The sequence below is a fragment of the Pleurodeles waltl genome, chromosome 11 (assembly GCF_031143425.1).
Source record: "Pleurodeles waltl isolate 20211129_DDA chromosome 11, aPleWal1.hap1.20221129, whole genome shotgun sequence".
Classification (NCBI taxonomy): domain Eukaryota; kingdom Metazoa; phylum Chordata; class Amphibia; order Caudata; family Salamandridae; genus Pleurodeles; species Pleurodeles waltl.
In genome coordinates this window covers 15,588,289-15,604,113 of record NC_090450.1, presented here as the reverse complement: position 1 = coordinate 15,604,113, position 15,825 = coordinate 15,588,289, and the positions used below count along the sequence as shown (strand labels likewise).

At 45.1% G+C, this 15,825-nt stretch overlaps 1 protein-coding gene across 1 annotated transcript in view; it reads left to right on the top strand.

Annotated features, from left to right (window-relative positions):
- The window catches only part of SLC51A (solute carrier family 51 member A), a 53,497-nt gene that overhangs the window by 19,035 nt on the left and 18,637 nt on the right, over positions 1 to 15,825 (top strand). Inside the window, exons 3-4 of the mRNA XM_069215396.1 lie at positions 9,375 to 9,529; positions 15,005 to 15,078. Coding sequence (XP_069071497.1) covers positions 9,375 to 9,529; positions 15,005 to 15,078 — 229 coding nt within the window. The remainder of the gene's footprint in view (positions 1 to 9,374; positions 9,530 to 15,004; positions 15,079 to 15,825) is intronic.

Here is a 15,825-nt window from a genome sequence, read left to right as displayed (position 1 = left end):
AAGAAAACCAGGAAACTACAACTTTTGTGAAAGGCAAAGATCATGATATTGGGGGGCAAAAAAATCTACATACCCCTCCAATCTCAAGGGTTATATACTTTCACAGTTAGGCCCCTGGCGCCAAATGAAAAGTGGCCCTCATTAGCGAACCAGATAGCTAAAAATGTGGCCCATGTTTGCAAATCAGAGTTTTAAACTAGTGCATGCACGTGTGCTTGTTACAGGCAATATTTGTGTCAGTATCAGAACACACGCATTCACATAGGCAATAGGTTTCGATTGTGCAAGATCTATTGGCTTTGTCAATTGGTTTTATTTTTAAACATGTTGCATAGCAGCACAGGCTGCTGTCCAACATGGCATTTCATTTAAAAAAAGCGACAACACGCTAAGTGCGGACCCCAACTTAGTGCATTTTTTTCTTCACTCTAAGCCATCTTGCACAGCAGTGCGGGCTGCTGTGCAAATGCTGGTGTGCCATGTTGCACAGCAGTGCTGGCTGCTGTGCAAATGCTGATGTTCAACATAGCTTAAAGCAGTGTTTTCCAAACTGTGGGTCCTGGGTCATGAGCTGATTTTTGGTGGGGTGTGAAAGGCCAAGCAAGCAATAAAGATGCCTTTGTATTCTGTATTTATTGTCTCACTTATGCTGCACTTTAAAGACAAAGGTCAAATGTCAGGCTAAGTGTTCTGACAAGCTGCTGCTTATCTGTATTTAAATGGGGATTGGTGTTTACAAACTCCTCTCACTTTGCAGTCAGAGAAAGAAAAGTAAAGTGAATTATGTGATCATCATGCTGGGGGTACAGGGAGTGTGAAAGGAAAGGCTGTAGGATGTCAATTTTTGTAACACACAACAAAATGTAAATACCTGTAAATGAACTGTACACATTGAGCCGTTAGGAAAGCAAAAATCAAGCACATTTTATTTAAATCTGAAGAGATGGAAACAAATATTTTAATAAGATCAAAACAAACTCAAGACACATTACTTGGTGATCCACAAATAACAACTATTTACTGAAACCCAGTTTTCACACATTGTAATTTTTTACCAGTTTTATCTTTAAAACTGTATGTAGGCGCACATTTAGTTGCCTAGTCAATAGAAAATGTGCTGTCTGCAAATAACAGTGCGCTGCCAAGTGATGCTTTAGTTACATAAAAAAGTTACTTGCCCTATTTCCATTGCCCTGAGGTGGGTCACAAAGGTTTGTCATTCTAAATAGTAGTTAGTGGTTCTAAAAAGTTTGGGAAGCACTGGCCAGCATTGATCATGTCATAGCGTTTTTTTTCTTTCTTTAAACCATGTTGCACAGCAACTTGCACTGGTATGCAACATGTCAAAAAAGTAAAAGGGGGTAAGCCACCCGAGGGAGGTGAGGCGGATGGAGGAGTAGCAACAACAGACAGTTGGAGGAGGGCAGGGGGAAGCAACACAATGAAGGAGTGGGGTGTGGAGGGGGACACACATCAGCAAGGAACTATGGGAGTTGGGCAGGTGGAAAAGCAACACAAAGGAGGTGCAGGAGAGGGGGTAGCACATAATGGATAGTGGGAGAAGGGCGGGGGACAAACAACACAAGGGAGGGGTGGGTGAGGGAGACAGACTGCGGACATATGGACTCTTCTAGAGTGTATGTCAAAAAGTTTAAAAAAAAGAAGTACCTGCAAGAGCCTGCTGCTTCGGAAAGACACTGGCCGTAGACAGGAACCTGTATTAGGTCCATGCTCCACCACAGAGGCAACACTGAAGCCCCAGGAGGAAGCAAGAAGGAGCAGGAGGTGATGACCAATGAGAAGCAAAGAAACAAGAGTGTCATAAAAGCCAACCAATGGCAAGTAATGAAAAGTAATGGGAGGGTTTTTTTTTTTGGTTAACAATAGATTTCACAGACAGCGCCTGTGCGCTGTCTCAGACGAAATATGAAATTAGCCCACGAGACCATAAGCCAGGCCGACAAACAGCCCTGAAAAATGGCCCACACACTGACCTGTGACACAAGCACTTCAAGCATTGTCAGGTTGCCCTATAACGCCAGTCTGACCCTGTATACAATGGAGTGATATGTTGCCAGTGCCCTGGTGCAACTGCGCCTAACCAACTAATGGCAGCAACATCCCTGCTACAGAAGGATAAACATAACCTAAAGGAAGAATGCACCCTCCCTGTTCTCACATCCCAGTGAGTGTGAGGTGTTTGTGAGGACTCAGCCTTTGAAGACAGACTGTCAGATATCATGTAGACATGCACGCATGCAAAGGTGCACTAGTCTGTTGGAAGTGTCTTCACAGGCTGCTTCATCTGACAGGTTGGGGCAGAGTCATTCAAGTCAGGCTATGGCTGGCACATGACTTAATTAAATATCTCAATTCTCGAACAAAATGGTATCTATGAGGGGCTAGACTTGTTGGAGCTTACTAAGGAAATATCTATTTTTGTATGGTCACGTCCAAAGCTTTGGACTGATGCTGCTGGTTTTTCGACTCTGAGAGTGCACTGAAGTCTGCTCACCAGACCTCAGTGCCAGTGCCCTGACCCTAAAATGTGTATGTTGAATTGGCCTAAATCCAATTGGCATAGCTAATTTACATATACATCTCTAGAATATGGCACCAAGGGCATGTAAGTTACAGGGTCACTGCCAGGGACTGTAGCACTGGTTGTACCACCCTGGGTGTGACGCAGATAAAAAAAGTCTCCAAGACTTCACTGCAGACTGGAAGAGCAGAACTGGTAGCCCAACATTGCCATTTAAGGCAAAGGGAAAGTCTCCCCCGGCAATAAGTATAAGTTACCCCTATGGCAGGCCTACTGAGCCCGGAGGCAGGGTGCACTATACTACATGGGCACAACATGTTTTTTACATGCCCTGAAAGTAGAAATGTGAAACTATCATTTTTAACTGAGAAAGAGTTGGTCACCCCATTGGTGAGCACCGGGTTACACACTGACCCCTCAGCTATGCTAACTCCTGAACAAGGGGACCAAAGTTGATACTCCGAGTTATCAAACAACTATTACATTAAGCTTGACTTCACTCTCAAGCCAAAATTAATGCAACTTCTTGTGTTTGCAACTTTCAATCAATTAATCAGTGATTTCGACAGCGCGGCGAATCACCCGTCGGGTCTCAAGGCGCTGTTTGTGGGTGTGCTGCTCAGTTGAAGAGCCAGGGCTTGAGGTCCTTCCTGAACTGCTTCAGTGATGCGTCTGCCTGAGCTTGAGAGGTAGCGTGTTCCGGGTCCGGGCTGCCAGGTAGGAGAAGGATCTTCCTCCTGCTGTGCTTTTCCATATCTTGGGAACGGCTGTGAGGATTGCCACTTTCTTGCCTTTAGTATCCTGGGCTCTTAATGGCTGCACATCCCTGACACCTCAAACTGAGATCTCGACTGGACTAGAATAAGGACAAAGGAAGGACTTCCCGGCTGCATTGAGGAACTGGCAAAGAGACTGCACCGGCATGAACTGCACCTGCTGAACCTGGTGGCTAGCAAAGTAAAGGGATAATTTACCTGCTGTGTCCTGTTCATGGAGGAGTCATCTCCAGAGCCCAGCCAAAGTAAGAGACTGGAAGGGTCACTTAACCGACCTCCTGTTTGCAGCAGATGGAAACCTGCTAGGATGACCTGATAGCCCAAATCTTCAATTCACCATTTTCTTGTCGTCATGGAACACTAGAGACCAGGACTTGATGCTCATAGTTGCACCCAAGGGTAACGGAACCGGGAGAGTCTTTGGACTGCAGCTGTGACAGTGATACCAGGCAATGGGATTTCTACCAAGACAGAGAGGATTCTGAAGGATGTTGATCCTTGTGGCAATGACGGCCACACCAAGTTCATGGATGGAGAAGTAGCTGCAGAAAGACATTTTTTGTCTGCATGACATCCACTGCATCTTTGGACGTCTTCAGCATCCTGTATCCCTTCCAGGAAGGCCATCTCCATAGGAACCTTCAGCAAAGGGATAGAAGTGCTTGGAACTCACTGAAGACTGCTCCTATCTTTAAGGTAAGTGTTTCTGTGGAAATTGCTGGTCCCCCTGACTAGCTCCCTGCCAAAGCTAGCTAGTTAAAGTGACTCAAAATAACTGTATTGATACTTGCCCAAGTTTTTCTTGAAAAAGTGTGTCAGATTTGTTGAATTTGCCAATGCTTGTTTGCATATAACTTACTTGCGGTATCTTGTCAATTCTGTATCTTCTACTGGATCATTTTCCTGCCAGTGCCTAAAAATAAATGTAAAAAATTCTATTTGCATTAGTTGGTACGGGTTTTCTTGAGTGTCTTGTGTATTACTTCTTCCGTTGTTTTGGTGATGTTAAAATGCTTGACACTTGTTCCTTTGAGTAGGCCTTGCTGGTCAGAGCCATAGCTACCCCGGTTTGAGCAAAGAGTTCGACCAATGAAAGTCACTGGTCGTGAAGGGGATGGTAAGTGTATTGCACGGTGAGGTCACACAACCACACTACAGAATACACTCCATTTCCTCACACTCACCCAGTCACGTTAGGGAGAAAACAACACTCTTGACCCCTCACAATCTGGGTTCCGCAAGAACCACAGCACGGAAACCGCCCTCATCGCATGCACTGACGACATCAGGATCAAAGTCGAGAAAAGCGAGACCGTCGCACTCATCCTCCTAGACCTCTCCGCAGCCTTTGACACTGTCTGCCACCACACACTCCGCACACGCCTCCACAACACAGGAATTCGCCACAAAGCCTTAGACTGGCTCACCTCCTTCCTCACCGACCGGACCCAGAGAGTCCGCCTTCCACCTTTCCACTCCACCGCTACCAAGATCATCTGCGGAGTCCCCAAGGGTCCTCCCTCAGCCCCACACTCTTCAACATTTACATGATCCCCCTAGCCAACATCCTCCGATCACACGGAATCACTATCCTCTCCTACACAGATGGCACCCAACTCATCCTCTCTCTGACCCGCAACCCCACCACCGCCAAAACCAACCTACACACTGCCCTCCTCGACACCGCCAACTGGATGACAACTAACCACCTCAAGCTTAACTCCAACAAAACCGAGATCATCATCTTCGGCCCCAACAAAACCATATGGGACGACTCCTGGTGGCCCACCGCCCTAGGCCCCGCACCCACCCCCGCAAACCACGCACGCAACCTCGGCATCATCCTGGACTCCTCCCTCTCCATGACACAGCAAATCAATGCACTAACCTCCTCCTGCTTCCACAGACTGCGCACTCTAAAAAAATCCTTCAAATGGATTCCCCCAGAGACCAGGAAGACAGTCACCCATGCACTCATCAGCAGCAGACCAGACTACAGTAATGCCCTCTACACCGGCACCACACTCAAACTCAAATGCAAACTCCAGAGAATCCAGAACACAGCCGCACGCCTAGTCCTTGGCCTCCCCCGCCACGAACGAATCTCACCACACCTCAAATCCCTTCACTGGCTCCCCATAGAGAAGAGAATTACTTTCAAGATCCTCATCCACGCACACAAATCCCTCCACAACACCGGCCCAACCTACCTCAACGAAAGAGTTAACTTCCACAGTCCCACCCGCAACCTCCGATCAGCCGACCTCGCCCTCGCCACAGTCCCCCGCATCCAACGCACCACCACAGGAGGCAGGTCCTTCTCATACCTCGCCCCCACAACCTGGAACTCCCTCCCCACCAACCTCCGCAAAACTAAAGACCTCCTGCTCTTCAGAAAGAACCTCAAGACATGGTTGTTCGAACAGTGACCCTCCTTGCCCTCCCCTTAACCCCCCCCCCAAGCACCTTGAGACGCTCACAGGTGAGTAGCGCGCTCTATACATTTTTTTTGATTCATTGATTGATTGATTGATTGAATGACATCTCTTAATTCTCTGTTCACAGGCTGAAGCCATGTTATGTAGAGAGTGCCCTGTCCTGTGTCCTGGCGCACCTTTAACTGGTTGCGCTGTGTGCATCCGCTCAATGTATGCTATTGCAGTTATTGTTCTGTCCCCAAGACAGCCACAAACTTGTGTGTCTTTTGTTCCCAATTTAAGACAGTTTACCACACTGCCATACATAGATATTAGTGCTATAAAAATATATATGTCTTGAGAAAGAAAACAGTACAGATCAATACACAATCAACACGTCCTATTAAAATATTTTTGACTAATAATAATGTTGGGGCAATTCCCAAAGGCATGCATGAGTAGAATGCCTGCTACCAGGCATAAAGCTGCACATGCAGTTACTGAACTGCATCTGGGCAGAGATTCATACACTGGCCTTGGCACATTGTATGTATTTAAAGATCTCCGCCCATGGGTTTCCCTTTGTGAATCAGGCTCTATGTCATTTATGTAAACACCTAATGCTGTATTATTAACACTGATACTTACCTGTAGAAATAGATTGTGAATATGGTTGTTGTGAAAAAGTGTAATCCGTTGTCCAAAAGGAAAACCCAGAGAGTGCATCCATCCAAATTGAGATATTTCTTACGGCCCTCCAGCAACGCAGGTTACTGGGCCGTCTTTTTTCCACTCGCATCTTCCAAATACATTCCATATTCTGCTCCTCCTTACATCATGACAGAACTGGGATTCAGGAGTAATTCCAGCGCCCTGAATACCACAGTTGGGCATTAATATTTGTTTTGTCCAGAGCTCACAAAGAGGCATTCAACATGAATACTGGATTCAGTATCTGGGGCCAGATATACGACGGGTTTATGTGGTCACAAACTGTCAGATTCGCAGAATCGGGCCGTTTGCAACTGCAAAAAAACACGCAAGGCAGCACAAGTCCCGGCCTTGTGTTAGTGCCAGGAAGGCGTTACATGGATGTAGAGGTGTCCCCACTCATCCACTCATGGTTTTCGGCACAGTTCCAGATTCCCTAACACCAGTGAACCTGGGAATGCTTCAAAATACTATGCCTTCTCAGGGGTGATGTAACAGGGACAAATATCTCTATTGATTTATCCTTGTTTTCCTCTGTGTGCTGCATTTTGCATCATACACAGAAAGAGTAAACAGCGTCGGAGGATTGGTTTTGTGCACAAAGGTCTTCCTGCACAATAACCATATTGCATGCAAGGCAGGCACCCTTGAACCATGGCGCAAGGGTACCTCTGTGGTCGCCTGGTGGCCGCAAGTGTGACACCACAGAGAGACAGCAGGAATGTGTCATATGTGAGTAAATGTGTTGCATTTCTGCCCTCTTTATTTGAGGCCGTGCAGCAAACCATCTTGCTGCTTTGCAACACTGCTTCAAATCTTGATACGTCTGGCCCCAGGTATCCAGGTATCACTTTTCTTTGCCCTGAAGTGGAAGAGAAGTTGAAGAAAGGGTCGTACAGGTTGCTGGCAGGATAGCATATGTTATTATTCACTTGTGCAGCAGGTGGAGGGTACAAACAGAGCAAGGGAGGGGTACAGGAAATTGACAGATGGTGATGTGTGTGTAAGGAAGGAAGCAATTGTTTTTTTTTATTTGGGCTGGCGGGGAGGGAAAATGCAGAGGGTGGTGTGGGAGGGTGGCAGAGGTTCAGATATCATTTATAAAATATGGGTAGTAGAGGGTAGGGGTGAGCATTGAGTATTGGGGTTCGGTAGCTGCGTGGAAACTGGCTAATAAATCCATTTTATTATTTCTCCAGGCCTGACTTTATCCTGTGATACTCAATGCTGAACAGGCCTGAAAAACATATGCAAAAGGTTGAATGACCTTTACTAAATTAACCCGGACAGACAGCTTGCAGTGCAAGGCTTGCTTCAAAGAGACACTGCACGCAACACGCATTGCTTCATTCACCCAGCAACAGACAGACATCTGAATGTCCACATAGGTCTGAGGAAAGGTTATGAAGAAACGGGTTTGGTGATGCTTAGAAAGTCCCAACCGTCTGAGAAATGTGCAGGTCTCGATTGTGATCATCTTGTATCACGCTGCCATCATGAAATGTTGTTCTACTGTCATTGGACAGATGCCTAATATATGCGTAACACCATACATCACCTGATCAATATCCCACCATGTACTTGATGAAGAAATGACCTCTCTGCTGTTCTGATTGGATGATGTATTTTCACATTTTTGTGGTCTTCATGCATAAAAGATTGTATTGGAGTTCCGCAATTCGGACTGTTGGACTTGGCCTCTCAGGCCATCAGTTCCTGTGCACGTATTAAATTGTCTCTCTTTATACCCTAAGACTGGCTGGTTTCTGGTTTTGTTCCTGCTCTGAAGGAGGCTGCAACATCTCGGTGAAGAATGCAGTGTTTCGATTGCTGTTCTCCCCTGCCTGGCTCCCCGCTGTTTGGGGGGGGGGCAGCACCTGTGGTTTTCCTGCAGTGCTTGGGAGGGACCCCCCTCGATGGCGAGCCAGGGCTGTGGTGAATATCTCTCACTTCTTCAGTAGATTCAATACGGGCCAACGGTTGACATAGATGAGGCCATGTTCTGTAGGAATCCGCCATGCCTGTTCTGCTCGTGCACCGCTGATATCAGCAGGTAGAGATGAAATGGATGGAGAATACAAAGAATGCAATTAGAAATGAGTAACTGTGAGTACATTGGATGCGTTTCTCCTCGGGCTTCTCAGTGACATCACAGACAGCTCAAGGTTCGTCCTTGTCTGTCATACGTCACTTTGGGAAAAACATCCCTACCATGCACAGTTTCCCGTCAAAAATGCACTATATTCCTTCCAGGCCTCACTGGACCCATGACAATGGGTCTTTGAAAAGGGATGCAACCTATGTGGAATGCAGCCTGAGCCCTTCCTCGAAATTACTGCTATTTTGAGAACAATATCTGTGATCTATAAGTGGATTTGGATAACTAGTGTAACAACACAATTCCTTGACAAGGAAGAAATCATTCTTCCCACAATGTTTGAATTACAATAAAGTAAACTTTTTGTGTCCTGTAGTCGACAGGAAACTTCTGCCAGGACATCTATTCTATTTGTTTACACCATCAGAGCAAAAGTCCCTTCTATTTAGTGGACTGAAAACAACATTTAACAGGTGAAATGTTTCCTTTTAACTTTTGCAAATTGCCTTGTGTTGCTTTATACTCCACGTGCTGCGATTTTGAGCTAGACACACATTTTTCTCTGTATAAGATCTGTATATATGACAAAAGCGTGGCAAATTCAAATGTCCATAAAATTAATAATTACACAAGGCCAGGGGCGCGCCATGGTGAGTTTTCAGTGGCTCTACGCTTAGAGTTATATTCTGTTATCACTCTGTTCACATAAAGCCCCCCTGCCACCAGCAGAAGTGTGATCAGTGGGTCATAGAGAATAGCCATGAGAGGCAGAAGCGCCCCCTGCTGTCGCCCTGCTGGTATTACACCTGTCTTTGTATTCCCAACCCCAGAGCTGAACACGCTTGAGCTGACCATCCTGGGCCTCTTGACTGGCCTCACGGTGTTGTCTCTCATCATCTTCATCGAAGAAGCTTTATATTTGACGAAAAAAGTCGGTGCTCCTCTGAAAAGTAACACCCTTATCTGGAGCAGCGCGGCACCCACGGTAAGTCCCTTTTATTTAATAGAATGCATGGCTGTCAAGGTTCCCAGGTCCTTGCTTGATGTGCTGCTCCACTTCAGGCGTTTTCTTTGCATTCTGGGAGTTGTAGTCCTGTTTTATGATGGAAAAATACAAGACTACAAGCTCCAGAATTCAAAGAAAAAACCTGGAATGGGGCAGCCCGTCACCTATGGACCTCGGAAACTTGGCAGGGCTGGGCATGTGTCATTTTGTGGAACATTTCCAGTTTATACACCATTTTTTTGTGGGATTCATATTCCTCTTGTATCCCTGGTGGAGTGGCCTATATTACTGCCTCCGTATGGTTGGTGTGTTTATCTCACGTTATGTTGTGTGTGAGAGTAGGGATGTCCAAGCTGCAGACTCAAAAGAATGACTGCCCACGAGGATATCCATTGAGGACAGTCCTAAACATTTGTGTCACAGCCTAATGCATTCTGGGTGTTGTAGTCTACCTTTGCTTCCATTGAACCGATTGGACCAAATGAAGCCTGAAAAAAACCTGAAAACAAGGATTTGTTCGAGAAACGTTCGGGCTGGGTATTCTGCCTATAATGACCTAGAGTGAGGTGGTCACCCTAATCCACTGGACCTTCAGCGGCCACAGAGGACTTTCAATCCATCTGATTAGCATTTCCAGCCCCTCAGAAACCTTAGTACAACAGAAGCCCAGGGCTCAGTGTTCCTTTCCCACCATAGGCAAGCGCCCCGTCCCATTATGGCTGAAGAGTACAAACATCTCAGTCTGTGTTCCTGATTGAGTGCAGTTAAGAGAAAGCCCCTCCATGAACCCCATGGCAGGAAATGTAGCATCCTTGAACAAATGGTACCCTAACAACATCTACTCGTGGCCCCTGCTTTTCATAAATCACCTCAGCAAAGACTCTAAACTCATTCAAGCTGAGTAAAGTGGGTTCTTGGGCACATTTCACACCTGCAGGTCAGTGATGGAGCTCCTGTGACATGGAGGGTGTGATGTAGGGGAAAAAGTTAAGAATTTCTCCACCTCCTGAGTACCTTTGACCAATTATGTTCCCCAATAAATCAAAAGCCCTTACTACTGGCAGTCTTTCTACGTTTTCTATGATATAATTTCATGTGTGTGATGGTCACCTAGTAATTCTTCTGTGTCTATGGGAACAACATCTCATATCCTGAGTGTTCCCATCTGTTATTTTTCACATCAACCTTGTAGTACGTTTCGTGGAACTACAAACTACAGAATGCCATTCAAAACCTGCGTGCGGCGGACCCCGCCTCTGCCTCTCCTGACGTTCACGTGCAGAGGTTTCCGCCCAGCAGTGGAGACCCCGGCACACACATGCCAATGTTTTGGTAGTAAATGTGGGACGGATATAGAAGTGGCTGGAAAATGGGGAATACTTACTACTAAATAGGAGAAGTTTAGGGAGGTGTAGGGGTAGCAAGCTGTTAAAGGATGTGTAAGTCGGGGTCTAGGGAGGAATTTCCACCCACCCACAAAAGAATAAAATCATTGCTACTCCGAAACTGCATTTCTATAGTTACTTTTTCCAGTACATCTTTACAAATAATTGTAGTTTAATTTGATATAGTTACATTCATTAAATATTTAATTCAATAATTGTTATTAGTGCTGCAGCATTTATTTTACATTTTGTTCTACATTTAAAATATGTTAATACATTTAATTTACATTAAGATTTATCAGGAAAAAAAAAATATATATATATTTTTAAAGTTTAGTAAACATTTGTACTTTTCCATATACTTTACCATCGATGGTGGAGAGTTCCGCCTATGTGTAGAAAGTTACTAGGTGAAACTTTACACTTGTAAAAGTAAATTAGACTCCAACCCTTGAAATCACAGATGAAACCATGTATCAGCTTTACACTCAGAAATGGTGGATAGCCAGAAGCAGTAAACTTACTAAAAAGTGTAAGAATAGATTTACACCTGTAGATTTACTCAGGTTCAAACTTACCTTTGAGACTAGGCCCTACAGTCTCACAAAATATTGAAAGACACTAATTCAATGGAACTATATGGATATGCTTGAAAAAACACAGAAAACAACTTTGACATAGTAAAAATTACCTTACATTTTCTCACTTTTGCTGTTGATGTAAAGGAAAGGATTAGTACAGGGAAGGGGATCCACATGTGTGTGAAAAGCGCTAGGATTAATAGGTAGTGGGGAGCAAATCCTTCTGGGGAGCAAATGCTCTTTTGTAGCACATGTGGCCACAAGCCCCAATATTGGGGTACCATCTCTAGGTGCTTTTACATGATGCAGGTGGTGCATGCTTGATCTGCTGTTCCTGGGGTGCGGCACGCTTGACCTGGTTCTAGGTTAGTGTACGCTTGACCTGGTTCTAGGTTAGTGTACGCTTGACCTGGTTCTAGGTTAGTGTACGCTTGACCTGTTTCTAGGGTAGTGTACGCTTTACCTGTTTCTAGGGCAGTGCAGACTTGACCTGTTTCTAGGATAGTTTACACTTGACCTGTTTCTAGGGCAGTGCACACAACCTGTTTCTAGGGTAATGGACGCTTGACCTGTTTCTAGCGCAGTGCACACTTGACCTGTTTCTAGGATAGTTTACGCTTGACCTGTTTCTAGGGCAGTGCACACTTGACCTGTTTCTAGGATAGTTTATGCTTATCCTGTTTCTAGGGCAGTGCACACTTGACCCGTTTCTAGGGTAGTGTATGCTTGACCCTTTTCTAGGGCAGTGCACACGACCTGTTTCTAGGATATTTTAAGCTTGACCTGTTTCTAGGGCAGTGCACACTTTACCTGTTTCTAGGATAGTTTAAGCTTGACCTGCTGTTCCTGGGGCTCTGCACAATTGACCTGTTTTTAGGGTAGTGTACGCTTGACCTGTAACTAGGATAGTTTACGCTTGACCTGTTTCTAGGGCAGTGCACACTTGACCTGTTTCTAGGATAGTTTACGGTTGTCCTGTTTCTAGGGCAGTGCACATGACCTGTTTCTAGGATAGTTTACGCTTCACCTGTTTCTAGGGCAGTTCACGCTTGAACTGTTTCTAGGATAGTTTAAGCTTCATCTGTTTCTAGGGCAGTGCATACTTGGCCTCTTTCTGAGGCAGTGCACATGACCTGTCTCTAGGGTAGTGTACGCTTGACCTGTTTCTAGGGTAGTTTAAGCTTGACCTGCTGTTCCTGGGGCTCTGCACACTTGACCTGTTTGTAGGGTAGTGTACGCTTGATCTGTAACTAGGATAGTTTACGCTTGACCTGTTTCTAGGATAGTGTTCGCTTGACCTGTTTCAAGGGCAGTGCACACTTGACCTTTTTCTAGGGCTTTGCACACTTGACCTGTTTCTAGGATAGTTTACGCTTCACCTGTTTCTAGGGCAGAGCACACTTGACCTGTTTGTAGGATAGTTTAAGCTTGACCTGTTTCTAGGGCAGTGCATGCTTGACCTGCTGTTTTTATGGTGGCGTACCCTTGACCTGCTGTTTTTAGGACGACGCACCCTTGACCTGCTGATTCTAGTACGGCGCATGCTTGACCTGATGTTTCTTGGGCAGTGAACGCTTGGTCTGCTGTTTATAGTGCAGTGCACACTTGACCTGTGGATTATAGTGCAGCGCAGACTTGACAAGCGGTTTCCAGTGCAGCGTGCACTTGACCTGTGGCTTCTAATGCAGCGGTTGTTTGACCTGCAGTTTCTTGGGTGGTGCACCTTTGACCTGCGGTTTCTAGGCTGGAACATGTTTGACTTGCTGTTTCTAGGGTGGCTCACGCGTGATCTGTGGTTTCTAGTGTAGTGCAAGCTTGACCTGCTGTTTCCTTGACAGTGCATGTCTGCGCTTCTCGCTCTAGACAGCAACCTCATAGATTTAGGGTTGTATTATCCTCGTCAAGACCCTATGTCCTACAGCAGAGGTAGTGTTAATGCAGCAGGGCAGTGGTTTTCCAACTTTTTAATGCTGAGGCCCCTTCCCCCAGTGGGGAAAAAAATAACCGGCCCCCCTCAGTATTTTTCACACTTATTTTATTAAATTGACAATGATTAAATATGTCTAGACTTGTTTAAACATTGCAGTTAAGTTCTGTTGCCTTTTTAAAAATGTAATAAATGTTTTTCCTGCTTAAAACAAAGCACTGTTGTCTGCATGATGCTTCTTTTGGCCAGAGCCTGGCACCCCTCCCCCCGATGTACCCACAGGATCACGTGAGGCCCCCCAGTTTGAAGACTCCTGCTGTGGGTTCATGATTACAGATAGAAGTATGGCTGAAGCAAAGATCTGCTTGAGACTTTTGTGCTGCAGGGCCTTTTGTAGAGAACTAACACTTGCCTCTGCCTGGCTGTAGGCCCATCTGGCAAGCCCAGGAGTCAGGGTAGGGGAGCTGCTGAACCGAGGTATGGACGAGGGTCATATTAATTACCAGATTAAGGCTCTAAAAATTTTGTTTCTACAGCTTTGTTTCAAATGTTTTGAAAATGAATAGTTTAAATGGAAAAACAAAGTTCATTTTCAAGTAAACATTTTCTCACAAAAAGCTATATGTATTTGAAGCAAAATGTTTCACATTTTCAAGCCAGAATTGTGCAGCTGTACATCTGGTGTTTCAGCCCAGCAATGATGCATTACCTCAGTCCTACTTAGTTATATTTGTGCTTTTTGTGGTTTTTGGTGATGCTGGATGATATTTTGGGGGAGTTAAAGACACATAGCATTGTACAATCCCAACATGAATCAATGGCCGGCTAACCCCTGGGACCTGGGGTTGTCTACCAATGACTTATAGCTTGAAGTGAAGGCTCTTTAGTTCTTTAATTGGACGAAGGATATAGCTTGGTGGATCTGGATTGAGAAGGGTTCCAGATCTTGGGGCATACCAAAAGAAGGCCTTGAACCTGGTCTTCACCTTGCACTAGATGGATTCCACCCTTGTTATGCTGTGGAAGCTTCCTACCATGAGTACTTAGTTTGTTTGCTAGGTCCGGTGTTACGGGGCACACCAAGGGAGACCGTGCACATCTTTGAGTGTTGACCTAATCCTGTCATACTTTTGTAGTCCTTTGATGAGACGAGCAGAAGCATGCAGATAACTCTTCAGATATGCATCAGCAATACTTGGACAGCAGCTCCAAGATATACCTTCGACATCCAAACTTGGATGGTTGCAAGGTGGTCAATTTAGATCTTCAGGTAGAGCCTTGTGCCATCAGTGTCTTGGTGGATGTGGACTTCTTGCCAGCCAGATGGTCTCGTAGACGTTTCATGCCTAGATTGAAGATGACTGGTAGAGGATGGAGTCTAGTAAGACACTGATAGACTCAGACATGGAATTATTTATCTAGAAAAGTTTGACTCTCTTTGGGTCCAAATCCTACAGCATTGGCATAAGCACTGGTTTAACTCTGAAAGATTGGAAAAGCCAATAATTTGTATCACATGTCTAGTTCACTGGTTTACATTCCTGTATCATTTATTCCACAGGTGATCGCAGCTTGCTCCTGTTTTGGCCTCTGGATGCCACGTTCCATGATGTTTGTTGAATTGGGAATCAGTGTGTAAGTGACATGTTAACATTGCTGCCCATTTTTCCAATTCAGCACAAATCGTTGGGTTTTTAGCAAAAAATATCAATATAAAAAATAAATATATTCTCCCAATTATATATTTTTTAATTATCTCACTTTCCTCTTGCAAAATGCTGGCATGTATGGACAGGGCAAAACAGCAATAAATTGTGCTGTATTTAAAAAATGCAACCACACAGATTTAATAGAAAAGATTGGCAAGGGAGGTAACAGAAATGTATTTTTTCAGGGTCATTGGGCTAGGAACTGAATTGTCACCCACAATTGAGTTCTTGGAGGCAAATATAGTAAACTATTGCCTGTTTGATGGCCTGCGTTGTTATCACTTTCACCACCCCTTCTCTTCTGTGGATAGTGATCAGAGTTAACAGTGAAGCTCGGTTGGATGGTTATGGATTGGAGTTAGATAGGGACAGCGCTGGGATAAAGGTTGGACCTAGGGACTAAAACATTTTAAGGTTAGGGTCTGAGTTTGGGACAGGTTTAGGGGGAGGGTCACAACTTAGTTTAGCATGAAGGCTAGAGTTAGGATCAAGGTAATTGATAAGGCCAAAATTAGAATCAAATCTAAGGTTATGGTTAGGGTCTAAGCTCGGGGAACGGTCAGGGCCACAGATAAAGTGAGAGTTAGGGTCAGAGCTAAGGCTACAGTTAGAGTGCAGATTGAGGTCAAGGTATCAGCTCTAGAGCACGGTCACTATCAGGGATGGATTTGGG